We start from the raw sequence: 17,896 nt of genomic DNA, 5'->3' as shown, positions 1-17,896 counted from the left end.
CTGGTTGTTGTATACAAAACCTGCTTGGATTGGTCAGCTCTCCCTGCCTGCCCAGCCCTCCCTGTCTCCAAGACTATCAGAGCGGTAGCGCAAACACGCCTCTTTCACCCGTCTGGCCCGCCCTTGTATCCTATTACCTCCTTCTCTGCCTCTCAGATCTCGCACATGCGCGCCTGCGCCGCTTCACTGCAGTCCTCAGGAGCGAGATCTGAGAGGCAGAGAAGGAGGTACGGTAATAGGATACAAGGGCGGGCCAGACTGTGAAAGAGGCGTGTTTTTCTGGGCACAGCGCCGCTCTATCTCTTTTTTCCATTCCCCGGGCGTCCCGGACGCCTGCAGCTTGCTCCGCCCTTCACTTACACCTTCCCGGTGAGGCGCCCCCTCACCTCGTCATCGGGCGGGGATGCGGCCGCGGCCGTTTTTGAGCTCCCCCCACCATATGCGGCGACCGCAGATTCTCCAGTCCGGCTCGGAAGTTTCAGCACCCGCCCTATAAGACGACACCCGGCGTATAAGACGACACCCGACTTTTGAGAAGATTTTCCTGGGTTAAAAAGTAGTCTTATACGCCAGAAAATACAGTATTTTAATGGCAAGGAATAAGCTAATAGATGGCTGCTCCTTTCTACCCAGTGAATTGGGAGGATGTGACCTGCCATAAAAGTATCCTGAGAACATCTTGAGTTTAATTGAAAAATGTGGTGAAGTAAAAGTGTTTTATTGTACACACGTATGCTGTTCTTGACCTGTGTATTGTCATTACCTCTAATTCAGAACTTTCTTGGGGGCCAGTTCCAGATTGTGGGATTAACTCCCCCAAGAAATAATGACCATCACAATCTGCACCACCTTCCACATCAAGTACAAGGCACATTTATTTGACCTTGCCTTCACTAGCATAAACACATAGCAACATGCATATTTAAAAAAACAAACCAAATTCTCTCTCCTTCCTGTCTCCCCCCCCCCCCCCACAAAAAACAAAAACAACAACAACCACCATACCCAAAACCCACTCTACTTCTCCCCTAGGGACAGGAGGAGAGAACAAACACAGGACAAGTGTTAATCATATTGCTTAATGCACTGCTGGAAAATGGTCAGATGTCAGAGTGTTGAGCATGGTATGAGAACCTATATAGAGTAGAATGGTAGTTAACTGCAATACGGTAATTTGATGGGAGGTTTTTAATAGTAAGTAGAATTTGTTGCCAGCAAACTTAAGTTATCTTACATCAGTCACAAATTTATCAATTCTGGAGCATAGGTGTGTTTTTAAAAACGATAGCAATATGCATCCCCAGATGAAATTTTGGCCCTGCTGTTAAATTGGATGACTTTTTAAATATATATTAGATTTAGGAGTGAAGGTGGAATCCTGCAGGGATAATTCTTATCACAAATCTCTACAGTCAATAGCTTCAGAGAAATTCTGTAGAAGTAAGCAAGCTACTAAACTGAAGGGTTACAACAAGCTGGGCAATGATTCATCTATGTTCAAGGTCATAAGCAGGTAATTGTATTGTTTTAGTAAAATAGCATGTTCTATAGATAGGAGACAGTTTATTGTGTGTGCTTAAGCATGAAATAGTAATTATATTGGCTTTAGAATGATATTTGAAAAAACTGGCATAAAAATTTGGAGGTAAGAATAGAAATGATATAAATGGTATTCTCTTTAATGACTTTGTGATAGGGAGAGAGGAAAATAGACCAGACATATTTGTTAAGTGTATTTTTGTATCTTAATATATCTTGCAGAGCCAGTGTTTTGGTACTACGTAAGAGAAGTTCTGAATAAACATGAACTACAGCGCTTCTACTCTCTGAGGACTATTACTACAGATATTGGCAGAGGCCGTGCCTGGCTACGCTGTGCATTAAATGAACATTCTCTGGAAAGATATGTCCATATGCTGCTTGCAGATAAAAATCGACTTAGGTAACTATATTTAATGACTTAATAATGGAGGAATGCATGCAATTGCAGACTAAGCACTGGCATTTAAAAATATCTGAAACTAGTAGTCGATGAAGTAGTCCATTTTATTTTAGTTAAACCACATAGTATCACACTTTTAACTGCTGTTTTAAATTTTTCATAGACAACTGTTTACTATACAATTTATTTTATAATCTGTCCAAAGCGTTCTAAAAATTTCAGTGGCTAGTGCAGAGGATAGGAAATAATGCACAATGGAAAACATAATCCCAACTAAACATATAAAATGATGGGGTCTAAATTAGTTGTTACTACTCAAGAAAGAGATCTTGCAGTCATTGTGGATAGTTCTCTGAAAACATCCACTCAATGTGAAGCGGCAGTGAAAAAAGCTAACAGAATGTTGTGAATCATTAGGAAAGGGATAGATGATATGATATATGGCCTCTATATAGATCCATGGTACACCCACATCTTGAATATTGCGTGCACATCTGGTTACTCCATCTCAAAAAAGATATTTTGGAATTGGAAAAGGTACAGAAAAGGGAAATAAAAATTATTAGGGGTATGGAACAGCTTCCATACGAGGAGAGATTAATAAGATTGGGACTGTTCAGTTTGGAAAAGAGATGACTAAGGGGGAATAGGATAGAGGTCTATAAAATCACGACTGGTGTGGAGAAAGTAAATAAGGAAGTGTTGTTGTTTATTCTTTCTCATAACACAAGAACTAGGGGTTACCAAATAAAATTAGTAGGCAGCAGGTTAAAAACAAAAGGAAGTATTTCTTCACACAACACAACCTGTGGAACCCTTTGTCAGAGGATGTTGGGAAGATTATAACAGGGTTCAAAAAAGAACTAGATAAGTTCATGGAGAATAGGTCCATCAATGATTATTAGCCAGGATGGGCAGGGATGGTGTCCCTATCCTTTGTTAGCCAGAAGCTGGGAATGGGCCACAGGGGATGGATTACTTGATGATTGCCTGTTCTGTTCATTCCCTCTGAAGCGCCTGGCATTGGCCACTGTCAGAAGACAGGATACTAGGCTAGATGGACCATTGGTCTGACCCAGTATGGCTGTTGTTATGTTTTTATGATTTTGGACTCAGGATTCAGGGTTCTGTCAGACTTTGAGGAAGTCACTTAATCACTGTGTCTCAACTTATTTGTAAAAAGGGTAGTGTGCTATAGAAGTGTTAAGGAATAATTTAACGTGCACTTTGTAATCGTCAGATGAAAGGCACTATGGAAGTGGGTAATGTTATTGATTTTAATCACATTCAGTTCTATATGACATACTTTTGTCCTTTTCTCCAGTCTGCTTAGATCCTCCTGTCGCTGAAGATTCTCAAGAATATCTGTTATCCTTCCAGTGTCTGTCATCCATAGATTTTGGGCCTTATCCGACTCCTGTTGAATTCAATAGAAAGATTTCCTTTTAATATCAAGCAGTTTGCTCCCCTTTCTAAATCACTTTATGGGTGTAGCAAGCAAGATCATTCCTAGCAGTAAGCTGTTGGGGACCCACTTTTCCACTCCATAGAAAAAGATTTCCTTCCATCTACTCTGAGTTACTCTAGCCTTTCTGCTGGCTAGTTAACATTCAAGACATCCAATCTTTCACAGACGCCTCCAGTTTTTTACTTAACCTTCAAGTTTTTTGTTTGGTATCTTATCAAATGTCTAAGGGAAGTACTCTTATTTGTATAGTGGTAGTGTCTGTACATAATAAAGAAAGAGGTAGATTCAGGGTTGACCCAAGGAACTCTTGATGCCAACTGGGAGAGGGCCCTGGGGTACAGGGATCCCCTGGATTCACCGAAAGAATGACATGCAAGATCTTTAATGAAAGACTGTGTCACAGTGGTCATAATCATTGTGAGATGTTTATATGGAAAATATGCGAGGAGTTATGTGTATATATGCTGAAAATTATGTTCTCTAGCCTTGTAGTTAAAGGCAGAAAACTCAAAGATAGCATGCTTTGGGTATGTCTACACTACGGGATTAATCCAAATTTACAGAATTCGATTTTTGGCAACTGATTGTATAAAGTCAAGTGTATGCGGCCACACTAAGCACATTCATTCGGTGGTGTGTGTCCATGTACTGAGGCTAGCGTCGACTTCCGGAGCGTTGCACTGTGGGTAGCTATCCCATAGTTCCCGCAGTCTCGTCTGCCCATTGGAATTCCGGGTTGAGATCCCAATGCCTGATGGGGCAAAAAACATTGTTGCAGGTGGTTCTGGGTACATCCTCCCCCTCCCTCCGGGAAAGCAATGGCAGACAACATTTTCGTGCCTTTTTCCTGGGTGAACAATGCAGATGCCATACCGCGGCAAGCATGGAGCCCGCTCAGCTGAAGACAACAGTCATGAACATTGTAAACAGCTCGCACGTTATTGTGTGGTTTATGCTGAACAGGTACCTGCAAAACCAGGCGACGAGGAGTAGGCTACGGCAGCGCGGTGACGAGAGTGATGAGGCCATGGACATGGAATTCTATCAAACTGCGGGCCCCGGCGCTTTGGAGATCATGCTGTTACTGGGGCAGGTTATAGCCGTGGAAACAAGGCCCGGTTCTGGGCCCGGGAAACAAGCACAGACTGGTGGGACCGCATAGTGTTGCAGGTGTGGGATGATTCCCAGTCGCTGCGAAACTTTCGCATGCGTAAGGGCACTTTCATGGAACTTTGTGACTTGCTCTCCCCTGCCCTGAAGCGCCAGAATACCAAGATGAGAGGAGCCCTCACAGTTGAGAAGCAAGTGGCGATAGCCCTGTGGAAGCTTGCAATGCAAGACAGCTACCAGTCAGTTGGGAATCAGTTTGGAGTGGGCAGATCTACTGTGGGGGCTGCTGTGATGCAAATAGCCACAGCAATCACTGAGCTGCTGCTACGAAAGGTAGTGTCTCTGGGAAATGGGCAGGTCATAGTGGATGGCTTTGCTGCAATGGGATTCCCTAACTGTGGTGGGGCGATAGATGGAACCCATATCCCTATCTTGGCACCGGAGCACCAGGGCAGCCAGTACATAAACTGCAAGGGGTACTTTGCAGTGGTGCTGCAAGCACTTGTGGATCACAAGGGACGTTTCACCAACATCAACGTTGGATGGCCGGGAAGGGTTCATGATGCTCGCATCTCCAGGAACACTAATCTGTTTAAACGGTTGCAGCAAGGGATTTACTTCCCAGAAAATAACCATTGGGGATGTTGAAATGCCTATAGTTATCCTTGGGCACCCAGCCTATCCCTTAATGCCATGGCTCATGAAGTCATACACAGGCAGCCTGGACAGTAGTCAGGAGCTGTTCAACTACAGGCTGAGCAAGTGCAGAATGGTGGTAGAATGTGCATTTGGACGTTTAAAGGGACGCTGGCGCACGTTACTGACTCGCTCAGACCTCAGTCAAACCAATATTCCCATTGTTATTGCTGCTTGCTGTGTGCTCCACAATCTCTGTGAGAGTAAGGGGGAGACCTTGATGGCCGGTGGGAGGCTGAGGCAAATCGCCTGGCTGCTGATTACTCGCAGCCAGACACCAGGGCAATTAGAAGAGCACACCAGGAAGCACTGTGCATCAGAGAAGCTTTGAAAAACAGTTTCATAACTGGCCAGGCTACGGTGTGAAAGTTCTGTTTATTGAAAACCTGCCCCCTTTATTGACTCATTCCCTGTAAGCAAACCACCCTCCCCCCTTCAATCATGTATTCTTTATTAATTGATTATAAACATAGGGAGAGAATTGACAAGGTAGCCCGGGTGGGGTTTGGGAGGAGGATAGGAGGGAAGGAGAAGGCCACTAAAAAAATTCAAAGTAATGACGTCCTTTTGCTTAGGCTGTCCACTGGAGTGGAGTGGGAGGGTGCACGGAGCCTCCCCCCCTGCGTTCTTACACGTCTGCGTGAGGAGGCTATGGAACATGGTGGGGGGGAAGGAGGTTATACAGCGGCTGCAGTGGCACTCTGTGATCCTGCTGCTGTTCCTGAAGCTCCACCAGACGCCGGAGCATGTCCGTTTGATTACGCAGCAGCCCCAGTGTTGCAGCCTGCCACCTCTCATCTAGAGCGTCCCTTATGGCCTCACGTTCACTGGCATCTTTCCTGTACTTTGATACCGTGTCCTTCCACTCATTCAGATGAGCTCTTTCATTGCGGGTGGATTCCATGATTTCAGAGAACATGCGGCTTTGGTGTTAGAGATCACAGACTCAGGTCTGGGCAACAGAATTCGGCTTGCATGTGGCCATGGTAAGCCATTGTCTTTCGGCTTCTGCAGCCTTAAAGCAGCGCCCTCCTTTCCCACATAGCAAGCAAAGCCCGTTGAGTGGTGCGGTTTTCCTGTTAATGTGCAGCAGCAGAAACCAAACTAACCCCCACCCCCCTCCAATTCTCTGGGATGATCGCTTTATCCCTTCCCCCTACCACATGGCTGGTATCCGGGAAGATCCCTGGTAGGCAAACGCGAAAAGCTCAGCGCCAATGATCCTTCCCTCCCCCCTTCCCCCTGCTTGGCTAACTGCAGGGAAGGATTTCTTTTCAGCCACAGGCAAACAGCCCAGTAGGAATGGCCACCTCTGCCCCCTTAATTAAATTCCCGTATTTCAACCGGGTTACCATGAACGATATCACTCTCCTGAGGATAACACAGCGAGATAAAGAACAGATGTTGCTTGAATGCCAGCAAACACGTTAACAGACTTTTCCAGTAGCTGTACTGGCCGCGAATGCATCCCAAGTCCTCAGGGTAAATTAATCATTAAAAAACGCTTGCTTTTAAACCATGTTTTATATTTACAAAGGTACACTCACCGGAGGTCCCTTCCATGGCCTCATTGTCTGGGGGTTGGGAGGGTACTTCAGTCAGGCTGAGAAAAAGATCCTGGAGGTTGGGGAGAAAGGAGTGCTGTGTGCTCTCCACAAGCTCGTCGTCATCCTCCTCCTCCTCATCTTCTCCGTCCACAGAATCCTCAGGCATGGCTGAGATTACCCCCTGCTCGGAATCCACAGTCAGAGGTGGAGTAGTGGTGGCAGCCCCCCCTAGAATTGCATGCAGCTCAGCGTAGAAGCGGCATGTCTGCGGCTCTGACCATTTGCATCCTTTGTTTTTTGATAGGCTTGTCTGAGCACCTTAACTTTCACATGGCACTGTAGTGAGTCCCTATTGTGGCCTCTCTCCATCATGCCCTGGGAGATTTTTTCAAAAGTTTTGGCATTTCGTCTTTTGGAACATAGTTCTGCTAACACGGAATCCTCTCCCCATATAGCGATCAGATCCAGTACTTCCCGTACGGTCCATGCTGGTGCTCTTTTTCGATTCTCTGCATGGTTACCTGTGCTGATGAGCTCTGCGTAGTCACCTGTGCTCTCCACGCTGGCCAAACAGGAAATGAAATTCAAAAGTTCGCAGGGCTTTTCCTGTCTACCTGGCCAGTGCATCCAAGTTCAGATTGCTGTCCAAAGCGGTCACAATGGTGCACTGTGGGATAGCTCCCAGAGGCCAATACCGTTGAATTGCGGCCACACTAACCCTAATTCGAAATGGCAATACTGATTTCAGCACTACTCCCCTCGTCGGGGAGGAGTACAGATATCGATATTAAGAGTCCTTGATGTTGAAGTAAAGGGCTTCGTTGTGTGGACGGGTGCAGGGTTAATTAGGTTTAATGCTGCTAAATTCGAGATAAACTCGTAGTGTAGACCAGGCCTTTGAGACAAACTTCTCCATACAGGAGGTGGGGAGAAACATCTCCCCCTGGTGGACCACTGTGTATTGTGTGTCTTGCAACAGAAGTCTATTAGCATACTGAGTCAAATGCTAATGAAGAGCTTGTGGAGAATTCATTAGGAAATGAACAGGAAGAGGTAAATAGCAAGGGATGGGATGGGAACCTTCTTTTCTGATGAAGATCAAAAGACTGATCTGGTATATCTGAGGTGCAGAGAGAGGCTCTATGTGTACATAAGAACATAAGAAAGGCCGTACCGGGTCAGACCAAAGGTCCATCTAGCCCAGTATCCTGTCTACCGAAAGTGGCCAATGCCAGGTGCCCCAGAGGGAGTGAACCGAACAGGCAATGATCAAGTGATCTCTCTCCTGCCATCCATCTCCATCAGACAGAGGCTAGGGACCCCATTCCTTACCCGTCCTGGCTAATAGCCATTAATGGACTTAACCACCATGAATTTATCCAGTTCTCTCTTAAACTCTGTTATAGTCCTAGCCTTCACAACCTCCTCAGGTAAGGAGTTCCACAAGTTGACTGTGCGCTGCGTGAAGAAGAACTTCCTTTTATTTGTTTTAAACCTGCTGCCTATTAATTTCATTTGATAACCCCTAGTTCTTGTATTATGGGAATAAGTAAATAACTTTTCCTTATCCACTTTCTCCACATCACTCGTGATTTTATATACCTCTGTCATATCCCCCCCTTAGTCTCCTCTTTTCCAAGCTGAAGAGTCCTAGCCTCTTTAATCTCTCCTCATATGGGACCCGTTCCAAACCCTTAATAATTTTAGTTGCCCTTTTCTGAACCTTTTCTAGTGTCAGTATATCTTTTTTGAGATGAGGAGACCACATCTGTACGCAGTATTCGAGATGAGGGCGTACCATTGATTTATATAAGGGCAATAATATATTCTCAGTCTTATTCTCTATCCCCTTTTTAATGATTCCTAACATCCTGTTTGCTTTTTTGACCGCCTCTGCACACTGCGTGGACATTTTCAGAGAACTATCCGCGATGACTCCAAGATCTTTTTCCTGACTTGTTGTAGCTAAATTAGCCCCCATCATATTGTATGTATAGTTGGGGTTATTTTTTCCAATGTTACATACATAGTGTAACTATTTGTTTCCAATATACTTACTTACTATTGTTTTAATCTCTGTTCTTTGACTATAGTGAAAACAGGAATAAGTTTATTAATGTATCCGAGTGCTGTGGGTTAAGCGGAGTGGTGATCATGAGAGGAATCAAATATCTTGGTGTAAACTATTCCTTTGGGAGTGGAGAATCCTGAGAGTTATGTGAGTGTTTGGTGGACTAATGTCTGGGCTCTCCAGAGGGACATTCAGAGGACTAAGGGATTTATGTGAGCCTATTGCTAACCTGCACAGAGAGGCCTCTGTGGAGGCCTGGAAGACACTGTTTTTGTTGCCAGAGGCTGTTGGAATCAGGGAGCTGATTCACAGCAGGCACAGACCTCACACCAAGGGCAGGTGGTGGCGAGATGCCTCACAACCCTGGGTACCCCCTTGGGAAGCATCACAGACAAGAACAGGTTGGGTTAAAACAGGATAGCAAATAGCAACGTATCTTGAAAGAACTGTTGATAGTGTGATAGTCGTCGCTTTATATGAATTATAAAGATTTCCAAAATGCCTTTGGAACGGAGGATAGAACACTTTTATGGAAGTCGCTATGCCATTATGTTATCCTTCAAAAATTTGTGAACATTCAGATCTATTATGACTAGGGATATGATTCTGTCACAGATGTCATGGATGTTCACATATCTTGGCAGCCTAGTAAGACATTAAAGCCAGAATAGTGAAATCCAGAAATGCCTTTGTAATGCCAAAGCTGATCTGGAGAAACAGAAATCTTGCCCTCTGAACTAAACTTCAAATATTTAACATGATTATAAAATGAATCTTACTATACGGCGCTGAAACTTGAAGTCTTGTTAAGACCTTACTGTCTAAACTCCAAGTTTTCATAAACAGTTATCTTAGACAAATCCTCCATATTAGATGTCCAGAAAAAAATCACACATAAAGAACTCTGGAGGAGGACAAAACAGAAACTAAGGACAGGAAATTATGGAATGAAAATGGAGGTGTCTAGGACATACATGGAGGAAAGACCCAAATAACATGATGAGACGGGCATTGGACTGAAATCCCCAAGGCAAGAGATGATGAGGTAGACTCAGGATAACAAACATGGAAATACACAATAGAAGCAGAATTGAAAGCTATCAAAGTGATACTGGAAGAAGTTAAGATTGCAGCAGGAGATGGGAAAAGATGGAAGGCAGCGCTGAAGGCCTAGTGTTCTGCATGAGATGGGGGGGTAAGGGAGAGAGCGAGCGAGCGGAGAGGGGGAGAGAGTGAGCAAGAGCCTGAACGAGCCTAAATGCCCTAGTCAGGATTGGGCACCTTTCTTCATACACCTTATATGACAGTCCTTGATCTGAAGAGTCAACATCTAAATAAACAACACAGTTAGTAGACAGTGTTCACGCAAAATGTTACAAAGTACAAAACCTAGTAGATTGCATCCATTTTCTTCCCCTTATTTATTTTCTTTTATAAGAACTCAGTCTCAGTTTTTTGTCACAATAAATTCTTTGCTATCCCATTCTTTAACCATTCAGTTAAGGTGTAATGGTAGAGTATGGTGCTTGCTAAGGAAAGGGTTCAGCCCAACATGTTTAGTTACCAGTCTCTTGCCTATTACAGGAATCACATCAACCTCCCTTTGATTCTTTAGTGCCTTTACATCCTGGTTGAGCAAGAGCCTAAATAATTTGGTTGGGCCTGATAATTCATTGCTCAACAGCTCAGTTTTTAACACGGGATCTTGCTCTGTTCTCATTATTTGTTTATATCTATCCTTTCTAACTTGCTCCAAAATGGTTTGGTAGCTATGGGTGAAATGTTGGATTTCTCAAATATGGCAACTACATGGATATGCAGTGGTAAGTGATATGGCTGTTAATATAGCTGTTTATCCAGAAGTAATTGCTAGTATTACTGTAAACTTAGTCTTACAGCTGAGAGAGTCCTGATCTGAATGACTTGCATCTTATTAGAAAATGCGAAGATCAAAGGCAGACTATTTCATTTAACGCCCAGTATTCACTGTTATACAACTCACATTTGAATAGGCTTCATTACTTTTAGTTTAGAATTGCCTAGAGTTTATATTACTCTTTCTCCCATCTCATGCATGTCAGGCTCTTTAAAGGGCCACTGCACTTTGTATTTGGATCAGCTGATGTATCTGAGCCTCTGTGCAGCTGATATGTGTCATGTTTCCTCTTTTGAAAAACAGTGTACGCTAAATAAAGAATATGCAACTATGTGGCTTTATGTTTACCTTTTAATCTATAGTGTCTTCTATGAAGACTGGTCTTTTATGATGGATGAAGAACGTTCTAGTATGATACCTACGATGGCAGCTGGTAAGCCTGGACATTTTAAGGCAAACTCTTGAATGATACTGTTGTGAGAGAGACTTCATTTTTGGAATGTGCTTATTTCTGTAGTAATTGCAAAGCACTTTATAAAATAATGAGTTGGGTGCTGTTGGTGAGGCGAGTGCTGGTTCATTTTATGTACTCAGTAATGGGGCATACATAACATTGGATATTGGCACCAACTTAAATTACAGAGGGAGTATTGAGATCTCTACTTGGTGGGAATACTTTGTGTGGGAGCTTTAACTTTTTGCTTACAAACCTTGATCTTTCAAAATTGTAGTTTATATTGCTGTATCAGTACACTAGCAAAGAAAATAATTAGGATACTTTCTTATTCAAAAGAGCACAGACTTTTTTTTTAACAGCAAAACAACTTAAAGCAGCATTTTGACAGTGTCAACAATGCAGTAGTCTTACTTGGCTGCATACTATTTCTTAAATTGCATCCAAGATCATAGGGAATTTAACTTTGGTCTGGCAAGTCCAAATTAATGTTCTAGCCTCTGGACCATCCTTCCTCTGTGTAATGTTCCTTCTTATTTAAAAGCCATAGTCATGGCCTAGGACTCTATTGTACTAGCCACTGTACAAACAACAAAAAAGACAATCTGTGACCCCAAAGAGTTTACAGTCTCAGTATAAGACAAGAGCCAACAGGTGGATACAGTCATACAGGGAAACAAAGACAATATTGGTCAACATGATAGGCAGTGGTCTCAGCAAACCAGCAGCCTACCTGTTGTCGAGTGGGGTTTTTTTTGGTAGGCATTACAGCAAAGGAGAATTTTTGAGGAGGCTTTTCAAGGAGGATAATGAGTTAGTTTTGTGGATATTTATTGGGAGCTCCTCCTAAACATGAGGGGCAGCATGGGAGAGAGCACAGAGGTGCTTGTGAGAAAAAGTAACAAGTGGGTGAAGAAGGGTGGCATCATGGGCCGATCATAGGTGAGCATCAACATCTTAATAGCAAATGCAAGATCATAGGTAGCATCTGGATAGACCCTGAAGGGCCTTGGAAGTGATGACAAGCAACTTATGTTTGATGTAATAGAGCTGGTGGAAGGATATAAAGAGAGGGATGACATGGTCAAAGCAACAAGCTAGGAAAATGTTCTTTGTAGCAGCATTCTGAATGGATATAAATGGGGCAAGATTGTATTTGTGAAAGGCAGAGAGAATGATGTTGGAGTGATAGAAATGCTACTTGATCAGAGCTTGGATGAGAATTTTTAGTTGCATGGATGGATAAGAAAGGTCATATCTTAGAGTTCTAATACATAAAGAATTGGCAAGATTTAGACATAGCCTAGATGTGAGGACCTAGAGAGAGTTCCGAGTTGAAGATGATGCCCACATTAGGAGCCTAAGTGAGAGGCAGGGCAGAGATGTTTGTCCACAGTGATCAATGAAGGAATTAGCGGGGCTGGTTGGAGGAGGGATATGGTTAAGAACTCTGTTTTAGCCACATTAAGCTTTGGGTGATGGCTAGACATTCACAAAGCAATGTCAGAGAGACAGGATGATATTTTAATTGGACGGAAGGAGACCGGTCCAGAGGAGAGAGGTAGATCTGTGAGTCATCGGCACAGATCTTCCACTATGTGATATTTGAGATAGTATGTGATTAGTGAATTACAGAAGGAGGCAGTGTTAAAATATACTCTTCGTTGTGGATTTATTTTCACACTTCCTCATTGCAGCCTTAATGTTCTATTAATTTCATTTGTGTATGAAATATCATTGCATATATGCACTCAGTTATGTTGCTGTATGGTTTTTCTTTTTGCTTTATTTAAAGGTCTGAACTCAATTCTTTTTGCAATCAACATCGACAACAAGGACTTAAATGGGCAGAGCAAATGCACTCCTACCGTCTCTGATCTCTTAAAAGAATCCACGCAAAATGTAACCTCATTGTTGAAGGAATCCACCCAAGGTGTTAGCAGCCTTCTAAGAGAGATAACAGCATCCTCTGCTGTTTCCATTTTAATCAAACCCGATCAAGACACTGACCCACTTCCAGTTCTATCAAAGAATGTTAGTGCAGGTAAGCATTTTGGGGATACTAACATAATTAAAAAGTATATAAAGTGCTCAAATATTTAATTTTTTTAGATTAAGGAAGACTCTAAAAGAATATCAAGAATAAATTCTTTAAATCATTAAAGATATTTGTTACACATAATTTAAATATCCTGTTTGTTACAATTTAAACTTAAAACTGGTAGGTTTTTTAAGAAAAGTACTTTGGAAATATTGATGTGAAGGAAAATGAAAAGCTCTTCTGTATAATTGATATATGCATTGTGCTATTTGTATCTCTGGGAGCAGAAAATTGTAATCTCTTGAAGACAATTTGGGATTTTTAACTTGAAATTTGTTATGGCACACTTCTAAATCATTATATCATACCTGGCAGATGCTAATTTCATGACTCATTGTCCCTTTAATAATAATGTGTTTACTTTTGGCACATATCCTTACCTATCGGTGATAAGTACAGTGGGAGATGCCTATGCTTGTATATCTAGATTACAAACTCCAGCTTGATTGTTAACTGTTTGGGCAGACAGTGTATATAGTCTACAAAGTCCCTTAACAAATAATAAATAATTATGCTTTATAGATCATAGTTTAGCCACACAAGGTTAGAATATTTGAATGTGCTATTGCTATGCTGCAGCTAGCACAAACATGGTAGATGATAGTTTTGGACAGCCACTCACAGCGTCTGTGAAGACTTGAGTCTACTGTAGGTTTAAAATAGTGCAGTAAGATGCAGCTTTCACTTATATGTAGTCTGCTATGCAAGTATCAAAGGGGTAAATTTTCATCTCCAGAAACTGAAAGTTGCAAACATAAAGCACCATTTTGGCAGTCTTGTACTCATCAAATAAAAAGTCTAACTTTGAGATGCTTAAGTAGAATTGCTTTAGATCAGAGGTTCCCAAAGTGGGCGATACTGCCCCCTGGGGGGCGCTGGAACGATCCAGGGGGGCAGTAGTAGCCTCAGGTGCAATTGGGGGGCAATGAATAAAAATAAGGGGGCGGTGGAAGCATAAAGAAAGAAGAGAATATAAGAAAATTTTGAAAAACCGTTCGTACATGTTTCATCTGTTGTGTAACAGAGTTAAAATTGTAGTGATTACTTTATTTTCCAAATAAATTCACAAATTATAACCGATCAGGTTATAATTAACAAGCAAGTGTTGGCAGGCGAGCATGTCGCGCATTGTCGGGAAGTCCAGCATGCATCGGCAGGAATATGTGCGTGTAATGACTTGTTTACAATACGATACTATAAATAGGCGACGTATGAAATCTAATTTAGATTGTTTCTGAATTGTGTAAAAAGCAGTTAACAATAGTGCAATAAGTATTTAAAATTTTTTATTCATAATTCGATACCTTCGATCTTTACGGATTATGGATCACATACAAAGCAAATTGTATTATTGTTGTTTCAATAAAACAGCAATTTACACGTGAGTATTTTTATACATTTTCTTACATATCTACCGTACGTTTCTGTGTCTCTAGTGCTTACTAATAATAAAATCGTAGCAGGCTTGTGTCGGTACAGTACTATTTGAAGTGTACAGTCAATATATTTGTCATATTTTTTATTACAATATTAACGAAAACAGGGGAATGAAATCGAAAAAAACTGTTAACTATTAACATTTATTTATATCTATCGAATCATCTGTGTTAATTGGTAAATAAGGCGTGTGTTAATAAGGAACAATTATTTAAATAAGGGCAAACTAAATTAAAACTATAACTGATTTTTAATTGCATATTGATTATTTTTAAATTAATTATTTCTTGATAAATTTAGTTTGATATTTGACAATTTAATATCAAATACATATATCTAATGCTGAGCAAAGAACAAAACCCAGTTTATTAGTTTCATTAGTATTTTAGTTTGGTTGTCTTTTGCCTTCTTACGCAAAAACCACTGTATACCTGATGTCGTGGGCGATATTCTAATAACACATCTTTCTTTACTATATTGTAAGACATAGGTAGAAATATAGATACATAAAAGAACGCAAATTTGTCACTGCATCTTTCTGTTTGTTCGCTTAAGGAAGGTAGATTTCTAGGGGGGCGCTGAGTAATTTTTTTCTGAAAAGGGGGCGGTAGGCCAAATAAGTTTGGGAACCTCTGCTTTAGATGATAGAAGAAGAGGACTCATTGTAGGTTTTTGATGCCCTATGAATTTCCAGTAGAACTACAAAAATGTGTAAATGTGCGTGGTGTGAGTGGGGCAGGAGAGCAGAAATTATTTACTTTTCTGGCATTTAAAATATGCTGTTTATTTTAAAAAAGCATTTTTAAAATATCTTGACACCAAGGTTTTTGTGCGGATTTTCAACTAAATTGAATTAAGAGGGTTGCGATGCTTCCATACTTGGGATAACTTTTATTATTTCAAAATGCATTCTACAGTTTGAACAACAGAATACTTGACCATATGCTGCACGTTAGTGTGCAACTTCGTTAGAACAGAAACATTAGATGCATTCAAATACAGCAGTACATTGAATTTTTAGAATAAATTTGTCAGGTGATTCCATTGAAATCACGCTTGTTGCTTGTATTCTGTTGCTTCTTTTATTTGTGTTCAGAATATATTCTATCCTCATTTTATCATTAGGGAGAAATTTTCTGTGGATATATGCTGGTCAGAGTTGGGGTGGGGAGGGGCAGAAAAGAATCAGTCCACAATACCAGTTTTCCAGGCCTATGTGTTTCTGGTATTCTTGGATTGCACTAAAATAACATGTAGCTATTTGAAGTGACTTACATCCCATCTACATTACAAAAAAGGCAGGAACAGGAAACTTTTTTTTTTTTTTTTTTTTTGCCAGAACAGGTTAGGCGTAATTTGGTTAAAAGGGCTCTTGAAAACCAATCCTGAGACTACATTACTGCCTAGTTGTGGGAAAAGGTTAAAATGGCTTTTGAAAATCAACTAGCTTCTTTCCAGAATGGGACCAAACTGTTTTTTTTATTTGTTTTTAATAACTCTTCTTGTCATCGTTGTTGTTGTATAGACGGGACCTGATATATCGTTAGATAAAATGAGTCTAATGTCACAGATGTGAGGGATGGAGCAGAAGAGTGTTGCCCTTGGATCTACTAACACATGATGGTTTCTTGTATATGCCACTGCCTGGCAAGCAGTATATTTGTTTTAAAATGCAGAACATCATTTTTTAAGTGATTAGAATAATTATTTAGGTTAGTAATTTACATTTGAGTAAATAATAAGATATAGAAAACAATGTACTTAGTAAACTAGATGGGAAATGGGATGTACACCCATGGCAAATAACAGCTGTACTTCCCTCTAGCAGGGTGGCTAAAAATCAAATTTTTTTAAAATAAATTTTTTATTTAAATTGGATTTTTTGATAGATTTTGTCCTCAAAAAGCATTTTATCTAAAGATAGTTTTAATTAAGATACATTATAGCTCAAAGATATTTCATCATGGAATAGGGATTATAAATTCTAATTCTATAGTATGAGACAATATATTCATGTAATGTTTAAGAAAAGATTTGTAAATGAGTTCCAATAGTTCATGGATTGGGGACCCAATCTTATGGGGTTCCAGGGGCTTCTGTATAGATTATTTAGGTTAATATTTCTATCTGCCCAATGGGACTAGTGCTCAGTCCAGAAGATACCATCAGCGATGCTTAGTTTTACAGTTCTCAAACTGTGGATTTGTGTCTCCAGAGATAACATGCTTGTTAACAGCAAAAATGTTTTCAAATAAATAAATAATATATAGAGGTGAGAAATAACAGACCTCAGCCCTATTGTCCCTCTGCAAATTTGTGTAAACAGAGTCAATCCCTTACCTCTCTCTAAAAGTGCAAAGTTTCAAAAAGTCCAATAAATAAAAGATTATTTGTGGGCAGAATAGATCTGGACAAGGAGAAGAATTCTGGAGATAAATGTGAGAAGGGAGGGACAGGCAGTAGAAACAAAAGTGAAGGTGTTTGAGCAGCATATTCCAGAAATCTTGAGGTCTTTCTGAGTGTAGCCTTCATTGATTTTGAGATCTCCCATACCATTCTCTCACTAGAAGGGAAAACCAATAATGGCAGCAGGCCGTAAAAGAGACCCAGTTTGGGAATATTTTAATGAAGTTGGTGGGTAAGACAGGCATGCATGCAAAATGCAAATAGTGCAACAAAGAAATGCAACGCCTGAATGAAACAACATCATGAGAAGTGTTCCTTCTCAGGAGGAAGCTGCGTTGAAGATGATGAAAGGAACATGTCTGAGCATGCAGGATCTTCAGGTTGGTAAACATTTTTATTTTATACTTCTTTCTTAAGGACTGCCTTAAGTACTATAATTTTAGATGCAGTTGTGATAAAAAAATAAATAACTGGAATAGGCAGATCTTCCTTTTACAATTTCACCTTTAAAGTAGTACTGAGTGTCAATGAATGCAATGAGTAATACTAAATGAGCAGTATGGTAATAGTAATTAAATAACTGCATTGACCTATTTTGTTTAGGAGAATCCATCCTCAACATACAGGATTCTGAAGACTATCCACCTTCAAGCTCACCATCATTTTTATAGTTTTAGAGTAATCTGCCAATGATAGTGTTTCAGTCACATCATGTATGTCACATAGCCACAGTATATCACTTGTAGCAAAAAGAAAAAAAACCTCCATCATCCAGAAACAACCATAGA

General features: G+C 40.8%; 2 protein-coding genes across 17 annotated transcripts in view; both read left to right on the top strand.

The window, feature by feature from the left end:
- Positions 1–17,896, top strand: part of SNX29 (sorting nexin 29) — a 497,538-nt gene that overhangs the window by 33,085 nt on the left and 446,557 nt on the right. For 15 of the 16 annotated variants that reach the window (XR_010590846.1, XR_010590847.1, XM_042861636.2 and 12 more), the window contains 3 exons: positions 1,762–1,942; positions 11,073–11,143; positions 12,960–13,208. Coding sequence is in view for 14 of the 16 variants with exons in the window: in XM_042861636.2 (XP_042717570.1) it covers positions 1,762–1,942; positions 11,073–11,143; positions 12,960–13,208 (501 nt within the window). In the remaining 2 variants the exon portion in view is untranslated. The remainder of the gene's footprint in view (positions 1–1,761; positions 1,943–11,072; positions 11,144–12,959; positions 13,209–17,896) is intronic. The other variant, XM_065558892.1, reaches the window with a different exon arrangement.
- Positions 1–17,896, top strand: part of LOC135973815 (uncharacterized) — a 1,510,190-nt gene that overhangs the window by 1,089,019 nt on the left and 403,275 nt on the right. The gene's annotated exons all lie outside the window — the stretch shown is intronic.

This window comes from Chrysemys picta, chromosome 10 (genome assembly GCF_011386835.1).
Source record: "Chrysemys picta bellii isolate R12L10 chromosome 10, ASM1138683v2, whole genome shotgun sequence".
Classification (NCBI taxonomy): Eukaryota; Metazoa; Chordata; order Testudines; family Emydidae; genus Chrysemys; species Chrysemys picta.
This window is presented reverse-complemented; position numbering and strand designations above follow the sequence as displayed.